The 16,551-nt window shown below is 36.1% G+C and overlaps 1 protein-coding gene across 1 annotated transcript; it reads right to left on the bottom strand.

The window, feature by feature from the left end:
• Positions 1 to 10,487: 10,487 nt before the first annotated feature.
• On the bottom strand, positions 10,488 to 15,450 carry LOC111886677 (cytochrome b561 and DOMON domain-containing protein At3g07570-like). The gene is made up of 4 exons (XM_052766043.1): positions 15,221 to 15,450; positions 14,063 to 14,468; positions 11,964 to 12,250; positions 10,488 to 10,904 (listed from the first exon to the last, which is right to left on the bottom strand). Exons 1-4 carry the CDS (start codon positions 15,425 to 15,427, stop codon positions 10,674 to 10,676), a joined length of 1,131 nt encoding a protein of 376 aa, XP_052622003.1. The 5' UTR covers positions 15,428 to 15,450; the 3' UTR covers positions 10,488 to 10,673.
• Positions 15,451 to 16,551: the final 1,101 nt, after the last annotated feature.

The following is a 16,551-nucleotide window of genomic DNA, read 5'->3' as shown; positions in this document are numbered from 1 at the left end:
CCATACCCAACTTAAAAAGACGGATATGCCCTTATATTTCTTTTATTAATTTCTTATTATTAAAAGAAAAAAAATAACACCTACCCCACCCCTCTTACTCACCTTTACCCCTCTCTCTCTCTCTCTCTATCTCTCTCTCTCTCTCTCTCTCTCTCTCTCTCTCTCTCTCTCCAAAGAGCATGGCTGTTGGGTACTTCCCTTTCAATTGTTTCCCTTAAAAACCCAAACCACCATACGCCCCTCCCATTTGCTTCCTTCTAGCATTTAATCGATCACCGACACAGAGAACCCTTCATTTGTTCTTTTTTATCTTCATCAATTGTATAGCTCCACCATCGATTTCCTGAGAAAAAACGGATGTTGCTTCAACCCTAATCACATTCCAAGATTCGTAGGTATCCACATTGACGCCACCTTGATACAACCAGCGACCGGGGAGTCTGTCTCCAACAAAGATGGTAGCGGTGATTTTGGGAGTGGTGGAGTATCTTATGATGTGATGTGATGTAACGGGTAGGCGAGGCAGAGGTTTTGTCTTTTGATGCGGAGGAGAGAGATGGAGGAAGAATAGGGGAGAGAATGAGGTTTTAGATGAGAAATACGCTGAAGAATTCAATCTACAAAACCCTTTTCGTTTTCTTTAAATGGGTTCATTGCCTACTATGCCCTCAATTTGTTGGGTTTCAAAATGAAAAATAAATTATGTTGGTTATAAAATCAAAATCACAGGAATGCAATGATTGTATTTTGCTAGATTTCAAAATCAATTTTGATTTCTTCAATAAATATGTGTTTTATTGGTTTTAAAATTGAAATCCCACAACTCAACATTCAGTTTAATTGATTATTGTTTGCTTTTTTGTTCTCACTGATTGAATTAGGGACGACTTCAACATCCAATTTCTTTTGTTTCACCTAAATGCCGACAAAAGAGGATAAAAGATTATCGGTTAGTTCTTGTCGGAGTTGCAACTTCTCGAAAAACAAGACTTGCATCCTTCATCTATAGCCTTCTGTATAGAGATGTGGAAGGAGAGATGGATCCACCACCAACGGAGTCTAGTTAATCAACGTGTGTCAAATTCCAACCAGTGGCGAAGCCAGGATCAAAATAAAGGGGTATCCCAATTTTATTTTTAGGGTAACCCAAAAAAAATTCTGGTGTACTTGGGCTTCCCCGGTTCAATTTCAATTTTAAACCCAAACCTTAATTAAATCCTTAGCTAACCTCAAGTCTTGTTATATAAACATGAAGTTGAAGTATATTTTTATACTTGAATCGATGTGGGATTCAAAGTAAATATCAAATGAAGTATGATGATAACATGCTTATATAATAGACAAAAATTGTTGAGTTTACATATGTTTGGCGATGTGGGATAGAATAGCTGGGAAAATAAACTAGGAATATGCAAGGAGCAAAAATTGAACCTGAGAGCTTTACTTTAATAAAGCAACGCATTAACCAGTAGCTCTACTATTTGTTTGTGTTTATAATTGAAGGGACACACACACACACACACACACACACACATATATATATATATATATATATATATATATATATATATATATTATACTGAAAAAAAAAATGAAGAATTCGTAAACAAAAATTACACTACTGAAAAAAATTTGAGGGGTATTATGGGCTACCCCGGGATCCCCTTGGATCCGCCTATGATTCCAACGAAGTCTTTCAACACCGGTGGTGGTGGTGTTGATTGGTTTTTGTGGGTGTTGTGTTGGAGGAGAAGAAGAAGCAATTGAATTAACTGATAAAGGGGTTGACTTGTTATCAACTTTGACCAGTTTAAGCTTGAGCAAAAAAGGGTTTTCTGGGGATTTACCAGATCTACAAGATTTTCCAAACAGTTTGATCATTTTGTATCTAAATAACAACTCGTTTTCTGGTCGAATCCTAGTCAAATACAGTCAACTCAACCACCTTCAAGAACTCGATCTTTTTATTGTGTGTGTTTCTTTTGTTAAGAGAGAAATTACAAAAGAAATATAAATTAAATTAATTTATGTATTTCTGGAATTAAAGAAAATGAAAAATATAAATTGTAAGGGCATAATTGTCTTTTTAAGTGTGTAGGGACCAAAAACAATAAAAAGATCCAAAATTAGACCAGTGGTGCACCAAGACATCGTTTTGGACCAAAACTATAGAAATTTGCCAAGCACATGTACCATTTTTGCAATTTTGTCTTTTCGGGATAAATGTACCTTATTCCAAGGACTTAACAATTCAAATTTGTTTTAAACTCACCTATTGTACCTTATGCTGATAATTTCTCATGCAAATATTTTGAGATAACGTTGAACATAACATAGTTCTTATTTGGATGTTTGATCAATCATGTGTTTCAACAGTAAACTATTTGCACAAAAGAATAATCGCCTCTAGAAACTAAATTTTAAAAGGGGATCAATCATGTGTTTCAACAGTAAACTATTGAGTACAAATTATATAAAGTGCATATATAATTTTTTTACGTCATTTTCTATATTATCCTGGAAAAAGGGGATAATTACATGTACAAACGTTTTTCAGTACAAAAACATGTACTCTAGTTGAATAAATTTGTGAGACATTGTCTTCATCATACCTACCGAGGTATACACGAAAGTCCTGATTCTTAACCAGAATCTCCCATAAGAGAGCGTCATACTTGTGTATAGATCTTTACAGGAATGATGATCCCACACCCTAACTGTTAGCTACAGTTAGACCAGCAGGTTATGAGTGACAAATGTCATAAACATTTCGACGCTTGAAGAACGTCGTGGCAGGCAACTTCATCTTTAGCACGATTATGAAAATTCACATGGGGAAATGACTATACGATTATTTTACACGAAAATACATTTCTTCAAACGATTTTATATACGAATAAAACTACATATTATTATTTTAAGTATGGAAATCACTGGTATATTTCGGTCTTGGAACATTTAAGACTACATTTCATATCTATGGAAAATATCGGATTTTCTAGAACAAACATCATCATTTTACAAGTAAACGGATTACAACTCATTTTATGTAAAATATCGGATTTTCTAGAAACAAATACGATCACTTTACACAGAAAGTCTTACAATTATTCATACAAACTCTTATGAACTCACCAACTTAATTGTTGACATTTTTTTCAAAACAACTTGTATTCTCAGAAAATTTGTAAAACAGGTAACCACCAGCTTTTGAGGAAGGGACGTTAAGGCGTCAAACAAATCTTTTGTCATCATATTGTAATTGATTTTTGAAACATGTAACACTTACAATGATGTAACTCTTTTAATTATATATATGATGGTCATGTTTGTTTCGGTCACTATTATGCATGTTGTTATGATACAATACATGAACGTCACCCACCCCCGGACGTTTCCTCTATCCTGGTTTAGGGATGTGACACACTGCACCTTTACTAGCTCTACTTCCTTGTTTCTTAGAGCCTTCGTCTTCCTGTCGAGAATGGCTACATGCCTCTCGATGTAGTTCAGGCGGTCATCCACCTGTATGTCCTCCAAAGGAACCACTGCGGTATCGTCGGCTATGCACTTCTTTAGCTGCGAAACATGAAAAGTGTTATGGATCTGTCTAAGCTTCTCCGAGAGGTCCAAACGATATGCTACTTTTCCCACTCGGGCCATCACCCTGAAAGGTACGATATACCCGGGGCCCAGTTTGCCCCGTTTTTTGAAGCGGATGACACCTTTCCAAGGTGATACCTTCAGAAGGACCATATCCCCGACCTGAAACTCCAGGTCCGATCGACGTCTGTCGGCGTAGCTCTTCTGCCGACTTTGGGTCATTAGGATTCTACACCGGACCTGCTAGATCTTCTCTGTCGTCTTGAATACCACTTCGGTACTCCCCATGACCCTCTGACTAGCCTCACCCCAACATATCGGGGTCCTGCACTTCCTCCCGTACAACATCTCGAAGGGAGGACGGTTGATGTTGGCATTGTAGCTATTATTATAAGAAAACTCTGCCAAGGGAAGGTAGTTATCCCATATACCACCAAAGTCTAGAACGTACGCCCGCAACATATCCTCCAAGGTCTGGATAGTTTGCTCGCTTTGACCATCCGTCTGTGGGTGAAAGGGTGTGCTGAAGTGCAGACGAGTACCCAACTCTTCATGGATTTCTTCCAGAATCTGGAAGTGAACCGTACATCCCTGTTTGAAATCAACGAAACTGGCACCCCATGCCGAGCTACTACTTCCCTGATGTAAATGTCTGCCAACTTCTCGGTCGAAATACTCTTCTGAGTCGGTATGAAATTGGCGCTCTTGGTCAATCGATCCACGATGACCCATATCGCGTCAACTTTGTGCGCCTTAATCTTAATTTTAGAAAAATTATTTTTCTTTTAAAAATCTCTCAAACCCTCGATTTGAGTCTAGACGCCCCTGAAGGTGTGTATGAATCCTTCAACCCAAGGCTCTGATATCACCTTGTAACATCCCAAAATTCATAGCCAAAAATTTCATTTTAAAATATGTAATTATAAAAACCAGCAGTCTAAAACATCAATAGTGTCGATCTATATTAAAACTAATATGTCAATTAACCAAAACATCATAGAAAATATTATCAGAGTACAACTCCCAAAGATCTCATATGCGGAAAATCATAGTGTGATGCGTTGCGATCATGCCGACTCATTTCCTTTTGAAGAAGAAGTACCTGAAACCAAAACTGAAAACCGTAAGCACGAAGCTTAGTGAGTTCCCCCATCATACCATATACCATACAACAAATACATTGCCAAGCATATCTGGATGCCGGCCTCCCCTTCGGTCTATTTCAACCGGATACTGTCGAGTATATATGGGTGATGGCCTCCCCTTCATTCTATTTCAAAGGGATACTGCCAAGCATATATGGGTGCTGGCCTCCCCTTCGGTCTATTTCAACCGGATACTGCCCAGCATATATGGGTGTTGGCCTCCCTTTCGGTCTATTTCAACCAGATACTGGGTCTATTTCACCCCTACCACTACCACATAATACTGTAGCAAATAAACACATAAAACATAACAGATAGTGGCATACCAGATAATTATCACAAAGACAATCATCTCTACTACAAACAACTACTAGTGGGTTGGCATTAGTGCCTTCGACCCACTCATACAGGAAGGTAACTCACCTCACACTGCTGAAGTCCATTGCAAGAAATCCTTAGCTGCTATCCTAGTAACTCCTCGAGCTATCAATACCAAAACATCACCCAATTAGCAATTGGTCCCAAACCATGATCCATAATCCATACTCTGGGTGAAATGACCGTTTCACCCCTGGCCCAACAAGATTCACAACCAAGGACCAAAACTATCAAATCCATAAAACCCATCAATGGCCCAATTTTCCAAATCGGGCCCAAACCCTTACAAGGACCTTTCCGTAAAGCCCATTTACTTTTCTGAACTAATGATTTTCCGATGGCCCGAAGGTCCAAGCCCATTGGGCCCAATCAAGGCCTAACTACATTGGGCCCATTAAGGCCCAATTCATCATCCAAGGCTCATTAAGGCAAGCCCAGCAAGACAAGCCCAACCAGAAGTCCATTACTCTAAAATCCTTGGTCCATTTTGAACCCAAACCAAAGGATAAATCCAATACCAAGCTAGCCAACAATTAAAGAGCCCAAACTCGCACAGGTGATTCTCACGTCGTGAGCACCTTATGCTCACGTCGTGAGGTGGTGACTTTGGCCTAGAAACTTCCTCGAACACGCTCCCACATCGCGAGGCTTCATTCCTCATGTCGTGAGTCCATATCTGACCAAAAATGAGCATTAAGTTCCTAATCCATTAAGCTTTAACATGGGACAGTCTAGAGGGTCTTCCTTGACCCCAATGACCATAAAAATCGAAGCTTTTCAGTCACATATGTCCAATACATGACTTAACACCAACTTAGGTCAAAATGAAGGAAAAGGGGCCAAGACTCAAACTTGGAGTCCAAAACCATGACCAAATTCCAAATCTAGAACTTATAGGACTTAAGGTACCAACATAATCCATAAAGTTTCCAACTTTATGGATTCCATGCATGCTAACCAACATTACAACCCATAAAATGCATGGAAACTTAGATCTAGCAAGCAAGGAAAGGAAAGGTATAAGCTTGATGACTTACAAAGGTCCAAAAGCACCTCAACTAACTGATGATGAAGCCAAGATGCTAACTGTAACATCCCAAAATTCAAGACTAAAAATTTCTTTTAATAAAACATTACTTTAAGCAAATTCATCATTCCAAAACATAAACAGAGTATTAGTTTCCAAAATACGTGCTCGTTATCAGAGTAAACATTCCCAGGCTGTCTAAGCTATGGTGTGTGTGCCATGCGATCACCCCGAGCTCTTCCTTCCGCCACCGGAAGTACCTGAAACCAAAACTGAAAACCATAAGCACGAAGCTTAGTGAGTTCCCCACCCTACCACATACCATACAATCACATATCAAACACACTGTCGGGCAATTTTGGGGTGCCTGACCTACCCGGTACGGCCATTCTGGGGTGCCGACCTACCCGTGTCAAGCCGTTCTGGGGTGCTGACTACCCATGTCAAGCCGTTCTGGGGGTGCTAACTACCCATGTCAAGCCGTTCTGGGGTGCTGACTACCCATCGGTCCTAACAACCGATCCTCAGGGACTATTTCACCCTACTGCTACTATCACATATATCATAACATAACATATTATCAGACATATCTGGGGTGTCCGATCTACCCTTCGGTCCTAACGACCGAACTTGGGGACTATTCCCCTCCTCCTACCACTATCACATATAACATAACTTGCCAGCATATAAACATATCATCACATACTGTCAGACGTTTTTGGGGCGTCTGACTACCCTCCGGTCCTAACAACCGAACTCTACTGATGAGTCATGGAACCCCATCCATGCTCCTACTAATAGTGAGATACAGGCCCAACCCACCCTCACTCCTTCCCTAACTTGGTCCTCGCCCCTGCTCTGCTCCTACTGAGATGTGGAACACCATCCACACTCTGCTATGGGTGAGATACGGGACCTCACCCACACTCACCTCCCTACCAGGCACATACAAGTATCACACAGACAACAAGTATAAACTATCACATAAACCATCCCTGGGCACCCGCCCTCTACCATTGGACCTCGTCCCGAATATCATACTAGCATATTGTGCCTAGGGCTAACCCCCAGGTCTTCTACTCATAACTACATGGGCCGGCATTATGGCCGTAGACCCATTCATACAAAGGGAAACTCACCTGCACTGGCTGAACTCGCTGATGATCCCACTACCTGCTGCCCGACAACTCTCTGAACTCCTACTCCACTCGCTCCCCGAGCTACCAATATCAATGCAACACTGAGTCTAACTGACCCCCCCGAAAGACAACCAAGTCAACTCTGGTGAAAGTCAAAGTCCTGGTCAAAGTCAACCTCCCAGGTCAACCCTACTCGCCGAGTCACCCTATTGACTCGCCGAGTTCATAAGTTCAGAGTCCTTTTATTCGCGACTCGACTCGCCGAGTCTACCGATTACCGAGTCCTGACCTGACCAACTCATCGAGTCTCCATTCGACTCACTGATTTGAGTCTCAACACGAAGGGTTTGGGGTTTCGCGACCTGACTCGCCGAGTCCAAGAACAGACTCGCCGAGTCCAAGACAACCTTCAATAGACTCGCCGAGTTGTTCATCCAACTCGCCGAGTTCCTGCCCAACATCATCTGACTCGACGAGCTGTTCATCCCACTCGTCGAGTTTCTCCAAATCTTCATGCTACTCGTCGAGTCCACTCAAAGGACTCACCGAGTCCATTCAGGTCTCCCAACATGCAGAGGACTTTTGAGTCATGCAGGGACTCCAAACCATAGATCCTTACTTCCAAAGCTCAATCCCCACGTAAAGTTGCAAACGTTACGTATAACTAAAGAGATCTAGGCTCAAAACATACTAGGGTTTGGTTTAAGGACAAAAGGGCTTCACCAACTACTCATCTCTTGATGCTTTATGACATATTGGACCATCCCAACACTAGATCTGAAGTGGCAACAACATATCTAAGCCCCTAACTCGAATTAGGTCTCAATCAACCATAAACCCCCCAAATCTCATAACAAAATAGATTTAGATGCAAAGAAGGGAAAATGGTAGCTTAATACCTCCAAGATGAACACAAACTGAAGTAGATCTCGGATATACACCTCTCCTTTGAAGCAACCTTCTTGATCTTCAAGTTCCTTTCCAAAATTCCTTCCTCCAAAGCTATATCTCTCAAATGATGGAAGCTCACACGAAATCTAGGGTTTACAGGTTCTCTAGGATGATATGGAGGCTGAGGGAGGGACATAACACCCTTTATATAGGATACAACTCCCGGAATTAGGTTTTTCCTCGCACATACCAGACTCGCCGAGTCTCCTTGGCCGACTCGCCGAGTCGGTCACTTACTCCTCGACCCGGATCCCGCTCGGACTCGCCGAGTTCCTCTTTGGACTCGCCGAGTCGCCCCCAAAAATTAGGGTTTCTTTCCTTTCTTGGCCTTCCAGATTTTAGGTGTTACACTAACAAAGGCACAACCAATGATCTTCTTCCTCAAAGGGCTTCAAAGCTTCAAAATCTCTTGAATAACACCAAGAATGACCAAAGACTTCAATGGGGGCTGAGATTAGGGTTTCTACAGATCTTGGGAGTGAAAGAGGCTGAGGAGAAGCAACCCTAATCATCTCAAACCATTAAATACCCAAAGATAAGGGTTTTGGAGCATCAGGCACTTCTCACGTCGTGAGCCTTAAATGAGCATGGTCAACAAGTCAACGATCACTCACCCGAACCACTCCAACTTCAAACTACCATAACTTCTTCGTTTCAACTATGTTTTCGACGTTCTTTATATCCACATAAAGGTCTCGAAAAGCTCTACCTTTCTATCAACTCCTCCTTGCCATATAACTTTCAGAACAAAAATCTAATTCCACAAAAGGCCTGAACTGCTACTTTACCGATATACCCTTGGTCTCCAAAAACATCAACCAAACTCTCAGATCATCTAAGCTACCTTACCCACACTCAAATGAGTCTAAACCTTTCTTTCCTAAGACCTAAAGCCTTCTGGAACATCTATTTGAGTCTCGGTCACGAATATGAATCGGCTTAAAACAGGATGTTACAGTAAGCCTAAAAAGATTGAGTTGTTTGATAAAGCTGTTACTTATATGTTTTGTTGGGTTTACAACGTAAATAAGCAGTTGAGACCTGATTAGGTTGGATAATAAAGTTTAGTTGTTCTAAAAAACATACCAAACAACATGAGTTAATGATCTATTAAATTCCAATGTACTAACCCAACATGATAAAGGAATGAGGATGACTCATTTCATTACCGTGTCCATTCCATTATTTCGTCAATTTCATTTCATTGACATTATATTATATCATATCAAACAAACACTAAGACTAATTAACAAAATTTCGTCTCCATTCAATGGTATAGATTTGATATATTGCTTGTATATAGAAAATCAATGCCAAGTTATAATCATAAATGTTGATATACAAATGCTCAATGTGTATAGTTACATTAAATTCACAAAGTTCTATGTGTTGATCAATTTATAATTTCATATACTAGAAGGCGCATCGATGATCATTCGATTACGGATGGTTATATTTCTACTAGATGGAACAAATATCTTCCTAGAAAAGTAAATGTTTTATTGGCGATGTAGGTTAAACATGATACTTATTCGTATTAATTTGGATGTGAAATGTATCAACATTCCTATCGCTGTTTGTGGAGTTTGCAACACGAATATGGAAGATGTGGTTCATGTCTTTATTACCCGTGAAGTAGCAACGAAGTTGTCGGGGCTTGTAGGTGGATGGTGTAATATTAGTGTCTTTGGGTTTTCTATGCTGGAAGAAGTGATGCAGTGTATTGACTCGATTCCGGGTTTCATCAACGAAATGTATGGCTTTGGAAGATATAATAATGACGATGTGGTGGATCATTGGACCTTTTGGGATAGCATTATGTTTAGTGATCCTACGGTTACAAGGAATTCATCAATCAATAGTTGGTTGATTATTCATATAATTGATTTGTGTCTCATAATAGGAAGATAAGTATTAGACTTTGTGGTTGCAAGACCTTATTTTAGCAATTCCTTTATAATTATGTTAGCCATTTGCTAACTTTTTCTAATAAAATTCCAACCGTTCATTTGTCACACGAATTAAGATAAACTTGTATTTCACAACATAATTGCTTGTTAGCCTCACAACATAACTTCTATGCTTGATAAAAAAGACAAATGTCTCATTGTTTCAACTTTCAAGAAACTCCTTACTTAAAAAATCGTTTGTTATAATATTTTTGTCTTTGTTTCTTTCGTAACCCATATAAATGTAAAATTTGAACATTTGTCTAATCTTGAGACCCACTCAACACATTCTATATCCAACTAAGCTAATATAACCATAATATTTTAACATATATACACATTGACATACTCAAAGAGATACATGTTACATAACCTAAACATAAATCTATATGAAAAAAGAGAAAAACAAAATGAGTAATGCAACAAATTATATATTATAATAACGAAGCAGTTAGTTCAAGACTTAAGAGACATGTTCTTTTTAGTCTTCCGTTAACAACCTCAACTCTAAACTTAAGGCAATTGTGACAATAATTCCAAGAAATACTCCATAAGTAACGTTCCATTCACTTCCCGCATGCGCCAAATAGATGCCATAGAAAACGTTGAATATTGCAAATAATATCAAAAGTCGTCCTACATTATGGTGATACCAATTCCAATATTTCCTCACCTTTGAATCTTTACTTGGTCTTATTAAAATAGCAATAACCTACAAAATAAATATAAATATTTGACTTACTATTTTGTAAGTTGGACTCAATAATACCAAACTTGGACAAACTTTCTACAACGATTTTACATTATGAGCATGAGAAAAATATTTTCAAGAGGTCTCACCTTTCTAGGCGAGACAAAAAAAATTATAATGTATATCTCATTCACCAATTTAGAGTCGAATATCGAATACAATACAATGACAGTATGCTTCTGCCCAATGTAACAAACATTTTATGTCCTACGGCTCCATTTGTTAAAAAGGACAGTTTGAACGCTTAGGCCCTGTTTGATATGCATCTGACCGAGTCAGGTCAGACATTTTTGGCTGACTCGATCAGACGAAAGGTGTTTGATAGACAAAATTTTGACGTCTGACTCGGAAAGCAAGGTTTGACTGAGAAAGAAGTTGGGAGATGGCTGACCCAGAAAGAAAGTGAGGGTTTCCAATAGTACTCTTGGCTTGGATAAAAATTCATAGCTAATGAAGGTTACGAGATTAGAACTTAGGTGTCATTTACCAGCAAGCTAAATGGGTTTTTGTGTTTTATTCCTAAAATAATATATTTAATGTCTATTATGCTGGAAGTTTATTATTATTATTATTATTATTATTATTATCAATGTCTATTATTATTATTATTATTATTATTATTATTGTTGTTGTTGTTGTTGTTGTTGTTGTTATTATTATTATTATTATCTTCATATTGCATAGAAACGTGTAGAACATCGGGGTAAAATGGTCATTTTGCACTAGTCAGCACATTCAGTCAGATTTTCAATCAAACAACATGATTTCTTACTCAGTTAGAATTTCTTACTGAGACAGACCTTTCTCAGTCAGCACTTTCTCAATCAGCAACTATCAAATGGGGCCTTAGTTTTATGTCCAGCGGAAGGTCTTTTTATTTTGTTTTAATTGATTGTGTATGTATAAAGGATTTAAATGCCCTTTTTATACTTATTATCGAAAATAACCCTAGGAATTTTGTAGTTTAGTAATGTCATGTCATTATAACAAACAAAGTATAGAAAAAAAAAATGCACAAACCTGTAAACAACCAAGTGTAATAATGATTAGGCCAATGGCTTTGTGTTTGGCAACGTTGATATCGATACGATCATTTAAAATAAGTCCTGTAATTATGCCTGAAAATCCAATAACAAACCCTGATAATTGGATGCTTGAATGTGCATAAAGCCATAATCGATCTACATGCCTCAAGTAACGAGCAATCATAACACCAATGGGGAGTAATACACCCCATCCAACCGCATTCAAAATCCCATGAATTCTTTTCAAATCAGAATATGGATAACTAACTTCACTACCTTCACCTGTAGATATTCAAAATGATGATCAAAAGTCATAGCATTTAATTATTATAATATCAAGGATTTTTGTTTTTTTTTTTTAATGGAAAAGATGATATTATTTAAAAATGTGACATGAGTCTTATACTATTGTAACATTATATAACTTCAAAAAGAAGTCTTTTAAAAAATAAAAGTTATTAAAAACTCATACTTAAAATAGCATTAAAGGAATGTTAGGTTGAAAGTGGAGCAGGACCAAATGAAATCGGATCCTTTTGAGTCATCGATCAACAAGTCCACATAAAAAAACCGATATAAAACGAGTGGTCCTAAAATATTAATTTATTTTTAAGGACACTAGTAAACTTTTAGTTTTTTTTTTTAATAATTGGTGTATTTTAAGTTTTTTTTTTTTAAATAATTTAGAAATATTAAAACCAAGGATAATGGTTAATATTTTTAAACTTATAAAATATTAGTGCCTAACACAACCTATTCTTTAAAAATTGGTGATGCAATGTTCCATGATACATAACGCAATAAGAATTTTATGATTTCTTTAGAAATGTTTCAATATTATGTACGCATAAAAAGTAAGGATTAGATTAATAAAAAGATGAGAAACATTTGCAAGAAAAATTATTTTTAAACTAAAACAATTTCAATTGATTGAGTTAGTGATAAAGACTTTTGGGACACCGTTTACTAATCATATATAAACACTTCTATGTTTGCCAAACTTTTCATGTTCAAACTAAAAGAAAATTGATTGATTGAAATTAGTGACAAAGACTATGGGGGACGACATTATATTGCTTAAAACACATTAACACATTATGGTTCACAAAATATAAAATATCAAAAAATAAATTTTGTGTGTTTTTGTGTTTGTGTGTGTTTATTGATAATAAGAAAATAATAAATCATGTGGAGTGATATAAATATTTTATAATATGATTATTAAAGATAAAGAAGTGATGGTTGATAAGAAACTTTACCAACAAAGAGAAAACTATTTGTTTAAGACTAAAAAATTTGAACTGACATATAACCAAATAAAGATTTTAATACTCATAGAAGAAATAAATATTTGGTAGAAATAAATTTAATACAAAATGAGATAAAAGAGGGAACCCATTTGAACACCCTCAAATCATAGGGGGGCTAATGTTCTATTCAACGATCTACAAGTCGTGTTATTATTATTAGTTAAATAAATGGTCCATGTGGTTTACAAAAGAAACCACAAATGATTTTTATATGTTACAATCGTGGTCCTTAAGGATTGAAAGTTTTACACCATAAGTCCTTGTGACCAACAATGTTAAAAAAATACTATTAAATGTTTTTCAAATTTAAATTTAGGATTTAATTTTAGTAATAAAAATCCGACTTAAAGGAACTTGATTAATGATGATCCTCTTTGGTCAATTGTCTCATTATTTCTTTTGGATAACTTCATTATCCAGCAAAACTGCTCATTTTAGCCCCCACCATAGTCATACCATGTGTTAGTTACAACTTACAACACGACCTTTTGTGTTTGGATTACATATAGATTTTGATTTTGATAAAATATCAACTTTAATGTATAAATTCTTAACAAATTTAATTGTTAAATAAATATATATACAACTAAAAAAACTATCGTTACATGACATGATAAAAGCATCAAACTTCCTTGCATAAGTTCATATACGATTAAGTTTAAATAATGTTGTGTTTACTGTTTAATTGTTTATGTAAACTCATCTAATTTGTGTTTCTGAAATCGCAGCTATATGAATCATGATTATTGAGAAAATAGAAATGGTTTTTTCATAGATCGCTAACCTGAGGCGTAATTGAAGCCGACGGCGATCTGATTCCGATGAGCAGTCAACCGGAAGCTCGACAGAGTAGGAGCCTGGTTATTACGGCTGCCGACGGCGAACACCAGCCGCGGGCTTGGTAAATCTGTGTTCAATTGAAACGCTAGATACATCTGAGACGAAAACGAAATGATCGAAGATGTGTTCGGCAGAAATTGTAGGTTTCCTTGATCCGCTAACACTTGGCTTGGCGTTTTTCCACCGAGGTAATACCTTCTCATAGCGGCGGAACTGTCGCCGGACACCCAACCGACGATGGCGCTGGAGCCAATCATTCCGCCGTTGGGCGAAAACCCCATCGCTACGTAAGAGTTCGTGTTGGGTGCAGACAAAACGAAGCTCCATAAACTTGGCCCAGCTTGTGAGTACTGTAACAAGTGATTATTAAATTTGCTAATTCCAGAATATAAATAGTTAAATACAGATTTTAAATCATAAATTGCATTTTAGTGATTATTTATCTGGAAATATATTTAATATAACAACCTTAAATTTAAACCAACTTTTTTTACTTTTATATTTCTTATCAACTTTTTATGAAAATAATAATAATAATATGCAATTTAGTGATTCTTTGTGATGTCATGCAACCTTATAAAAAAAAAATATAGCTACTTTTTTGTTCAGATGATATCATTATTTTTTAAAGAATTTAGTAACCATAACTGAAAGTATGCAATGACTATTTTCAACAAAAGTGGGAGAAATATAAAAGTTTGTTGGCTTTTACACAAAATTTAAACTAAAGTTTTGTATATTATGCTAAATTGTCGTAGTGGTTTAAGTGAGTCTAACTAAAAATGATTTTTCTTAATAAAAAAACAAGAACCTACCCATTTATATGATCAAAAACTCCATAAATATTATGGTTAATGATTAAAGCTTCATTAATGCAATTAATGAAAACCATTCAAGAACATATTTACTTGAAATGATAATGAAATGTAGCCATAGAAAACACACACCACATATGCCATGGATATCAAAGATATGATATGTGTTGTTTATAAATTATGAAGAATATGTTGATTAAACATACACACATAGATATGCATAATTTTTTGGGCTTTTATAAAATAAAAAGATATATTAATGACATGAGTATGATGATATGACTTACTCGAAGCATGAAGCCTTCAGAAGACCAAACACTTGAGCAACTAAGAGAAGATACATCAAACAAGATTTGAGCATTGAGATTCGCAATACTTGAAGTTGTGCATGAGTCTTGAATGATTTGTGATTGAATTACATGTAAAGAAGCTAAAATCAATAAAAATTGAAGGTGTGAGGGTAGTGTCATGATGAGTGTTTTCTTCTTCATCATATATGTATATATGTCTCCTATCATGTACCTATATAAAGGGTATGAGGAAAGGGCAAAATGGTAAAATAGGTGGTGATGTATTTTCCACAAGCAATAGATGGAGATTGACTTGGTTCAACCTTTTGTGTATATAGTCCTCTTGCATTCAACCGTCAATAATCAATAATATAAATTTATAATCGAACATTGGAGCACAATAATCGGTTTGCAATATGTGACAAATTTGAGTGGGATTTTAATTTGATAATATTTATAGCAAAAAACATTTTGATTTTGAATAATGGGTAAAAGATTACTATAACTAAAAGGGATTTGACATCTCTTGGTAGGATAAAGATAGACAATGAGCAACGTTTTCCTTTTTGGTTTTTCCTAGTTGGTAACCCATTAAATCATCTCTTGTTAATTGCCTTTTTAGATATTAAATCGAAAATTAAATATTGTGCTTGTGGTTTATTTAGTTACAAAACTAATAAGATCTATTGCTAAACATTCACGTATTTTTGTTTAGTTTAAATCAGTTTGATTGATGCAAACACGTAGGTTTTGTGTTACATTACCAGTGTGGCAGTGTATGCAATTTTGAGTTTCTATTTATTTGGTTATACGAATATAAAAATTAATTTCTCAAAAATGAAAAGATAATGGGATATGAATTTATTTGTTTATTAACCATAGGTATTTATCCATATTCTTTCGGACCGGCTATATGTTACACATCAAAGTACATTTTTTATTTTTAATAAGAAATATACATATTTCAAATTCAGAGTTCGAACAAAATATTACAGACAAAATTAAAGATAAAATATATTTAAAGATTTCAAATATATATCCGAAACTAAAGAATAAATCCGAAATATCAAAAAAGTTTTTCGTTTTTACTTGAACTTAAAACAAAATAAAGAAACTGTGAAATCTATCTCTTCTAATAAATGAAACCTAAAAATGACATGTGTTAGTTTTTTAGAATGTCTCTTTAACACGTGTCATTTTTCTATGATTTCTATTATTTCTCTTTTTTGTAAAAAATCAAATTCAATTCAAATTTTGAAAATACAAAATCATATCCTAATAACATTATTATGTTTATCGTGCTTAACAAATTAACTCATAATTACTTA

This window comes from Lactuca sativa, chromosome 8 (assembly GCF_002870075.4).
Source record: "Lactuca sativa cultivar Salinas chromosome 8, Lsat_Salinas_v11, whole genome shotgun sequence".
NCBI classification, from domain to species: domain Eukaryota; kingdom Viridiplantae; phylum Streptophyta; class Magnoliopsida; order Asterales; family Asteraceae; genus Lactuca; species Lactuca sativa.
Note: the sequence above shows the minus strand (reverse complement) of the source record. Positions and strands in the feature narration are given on the sequence as shown.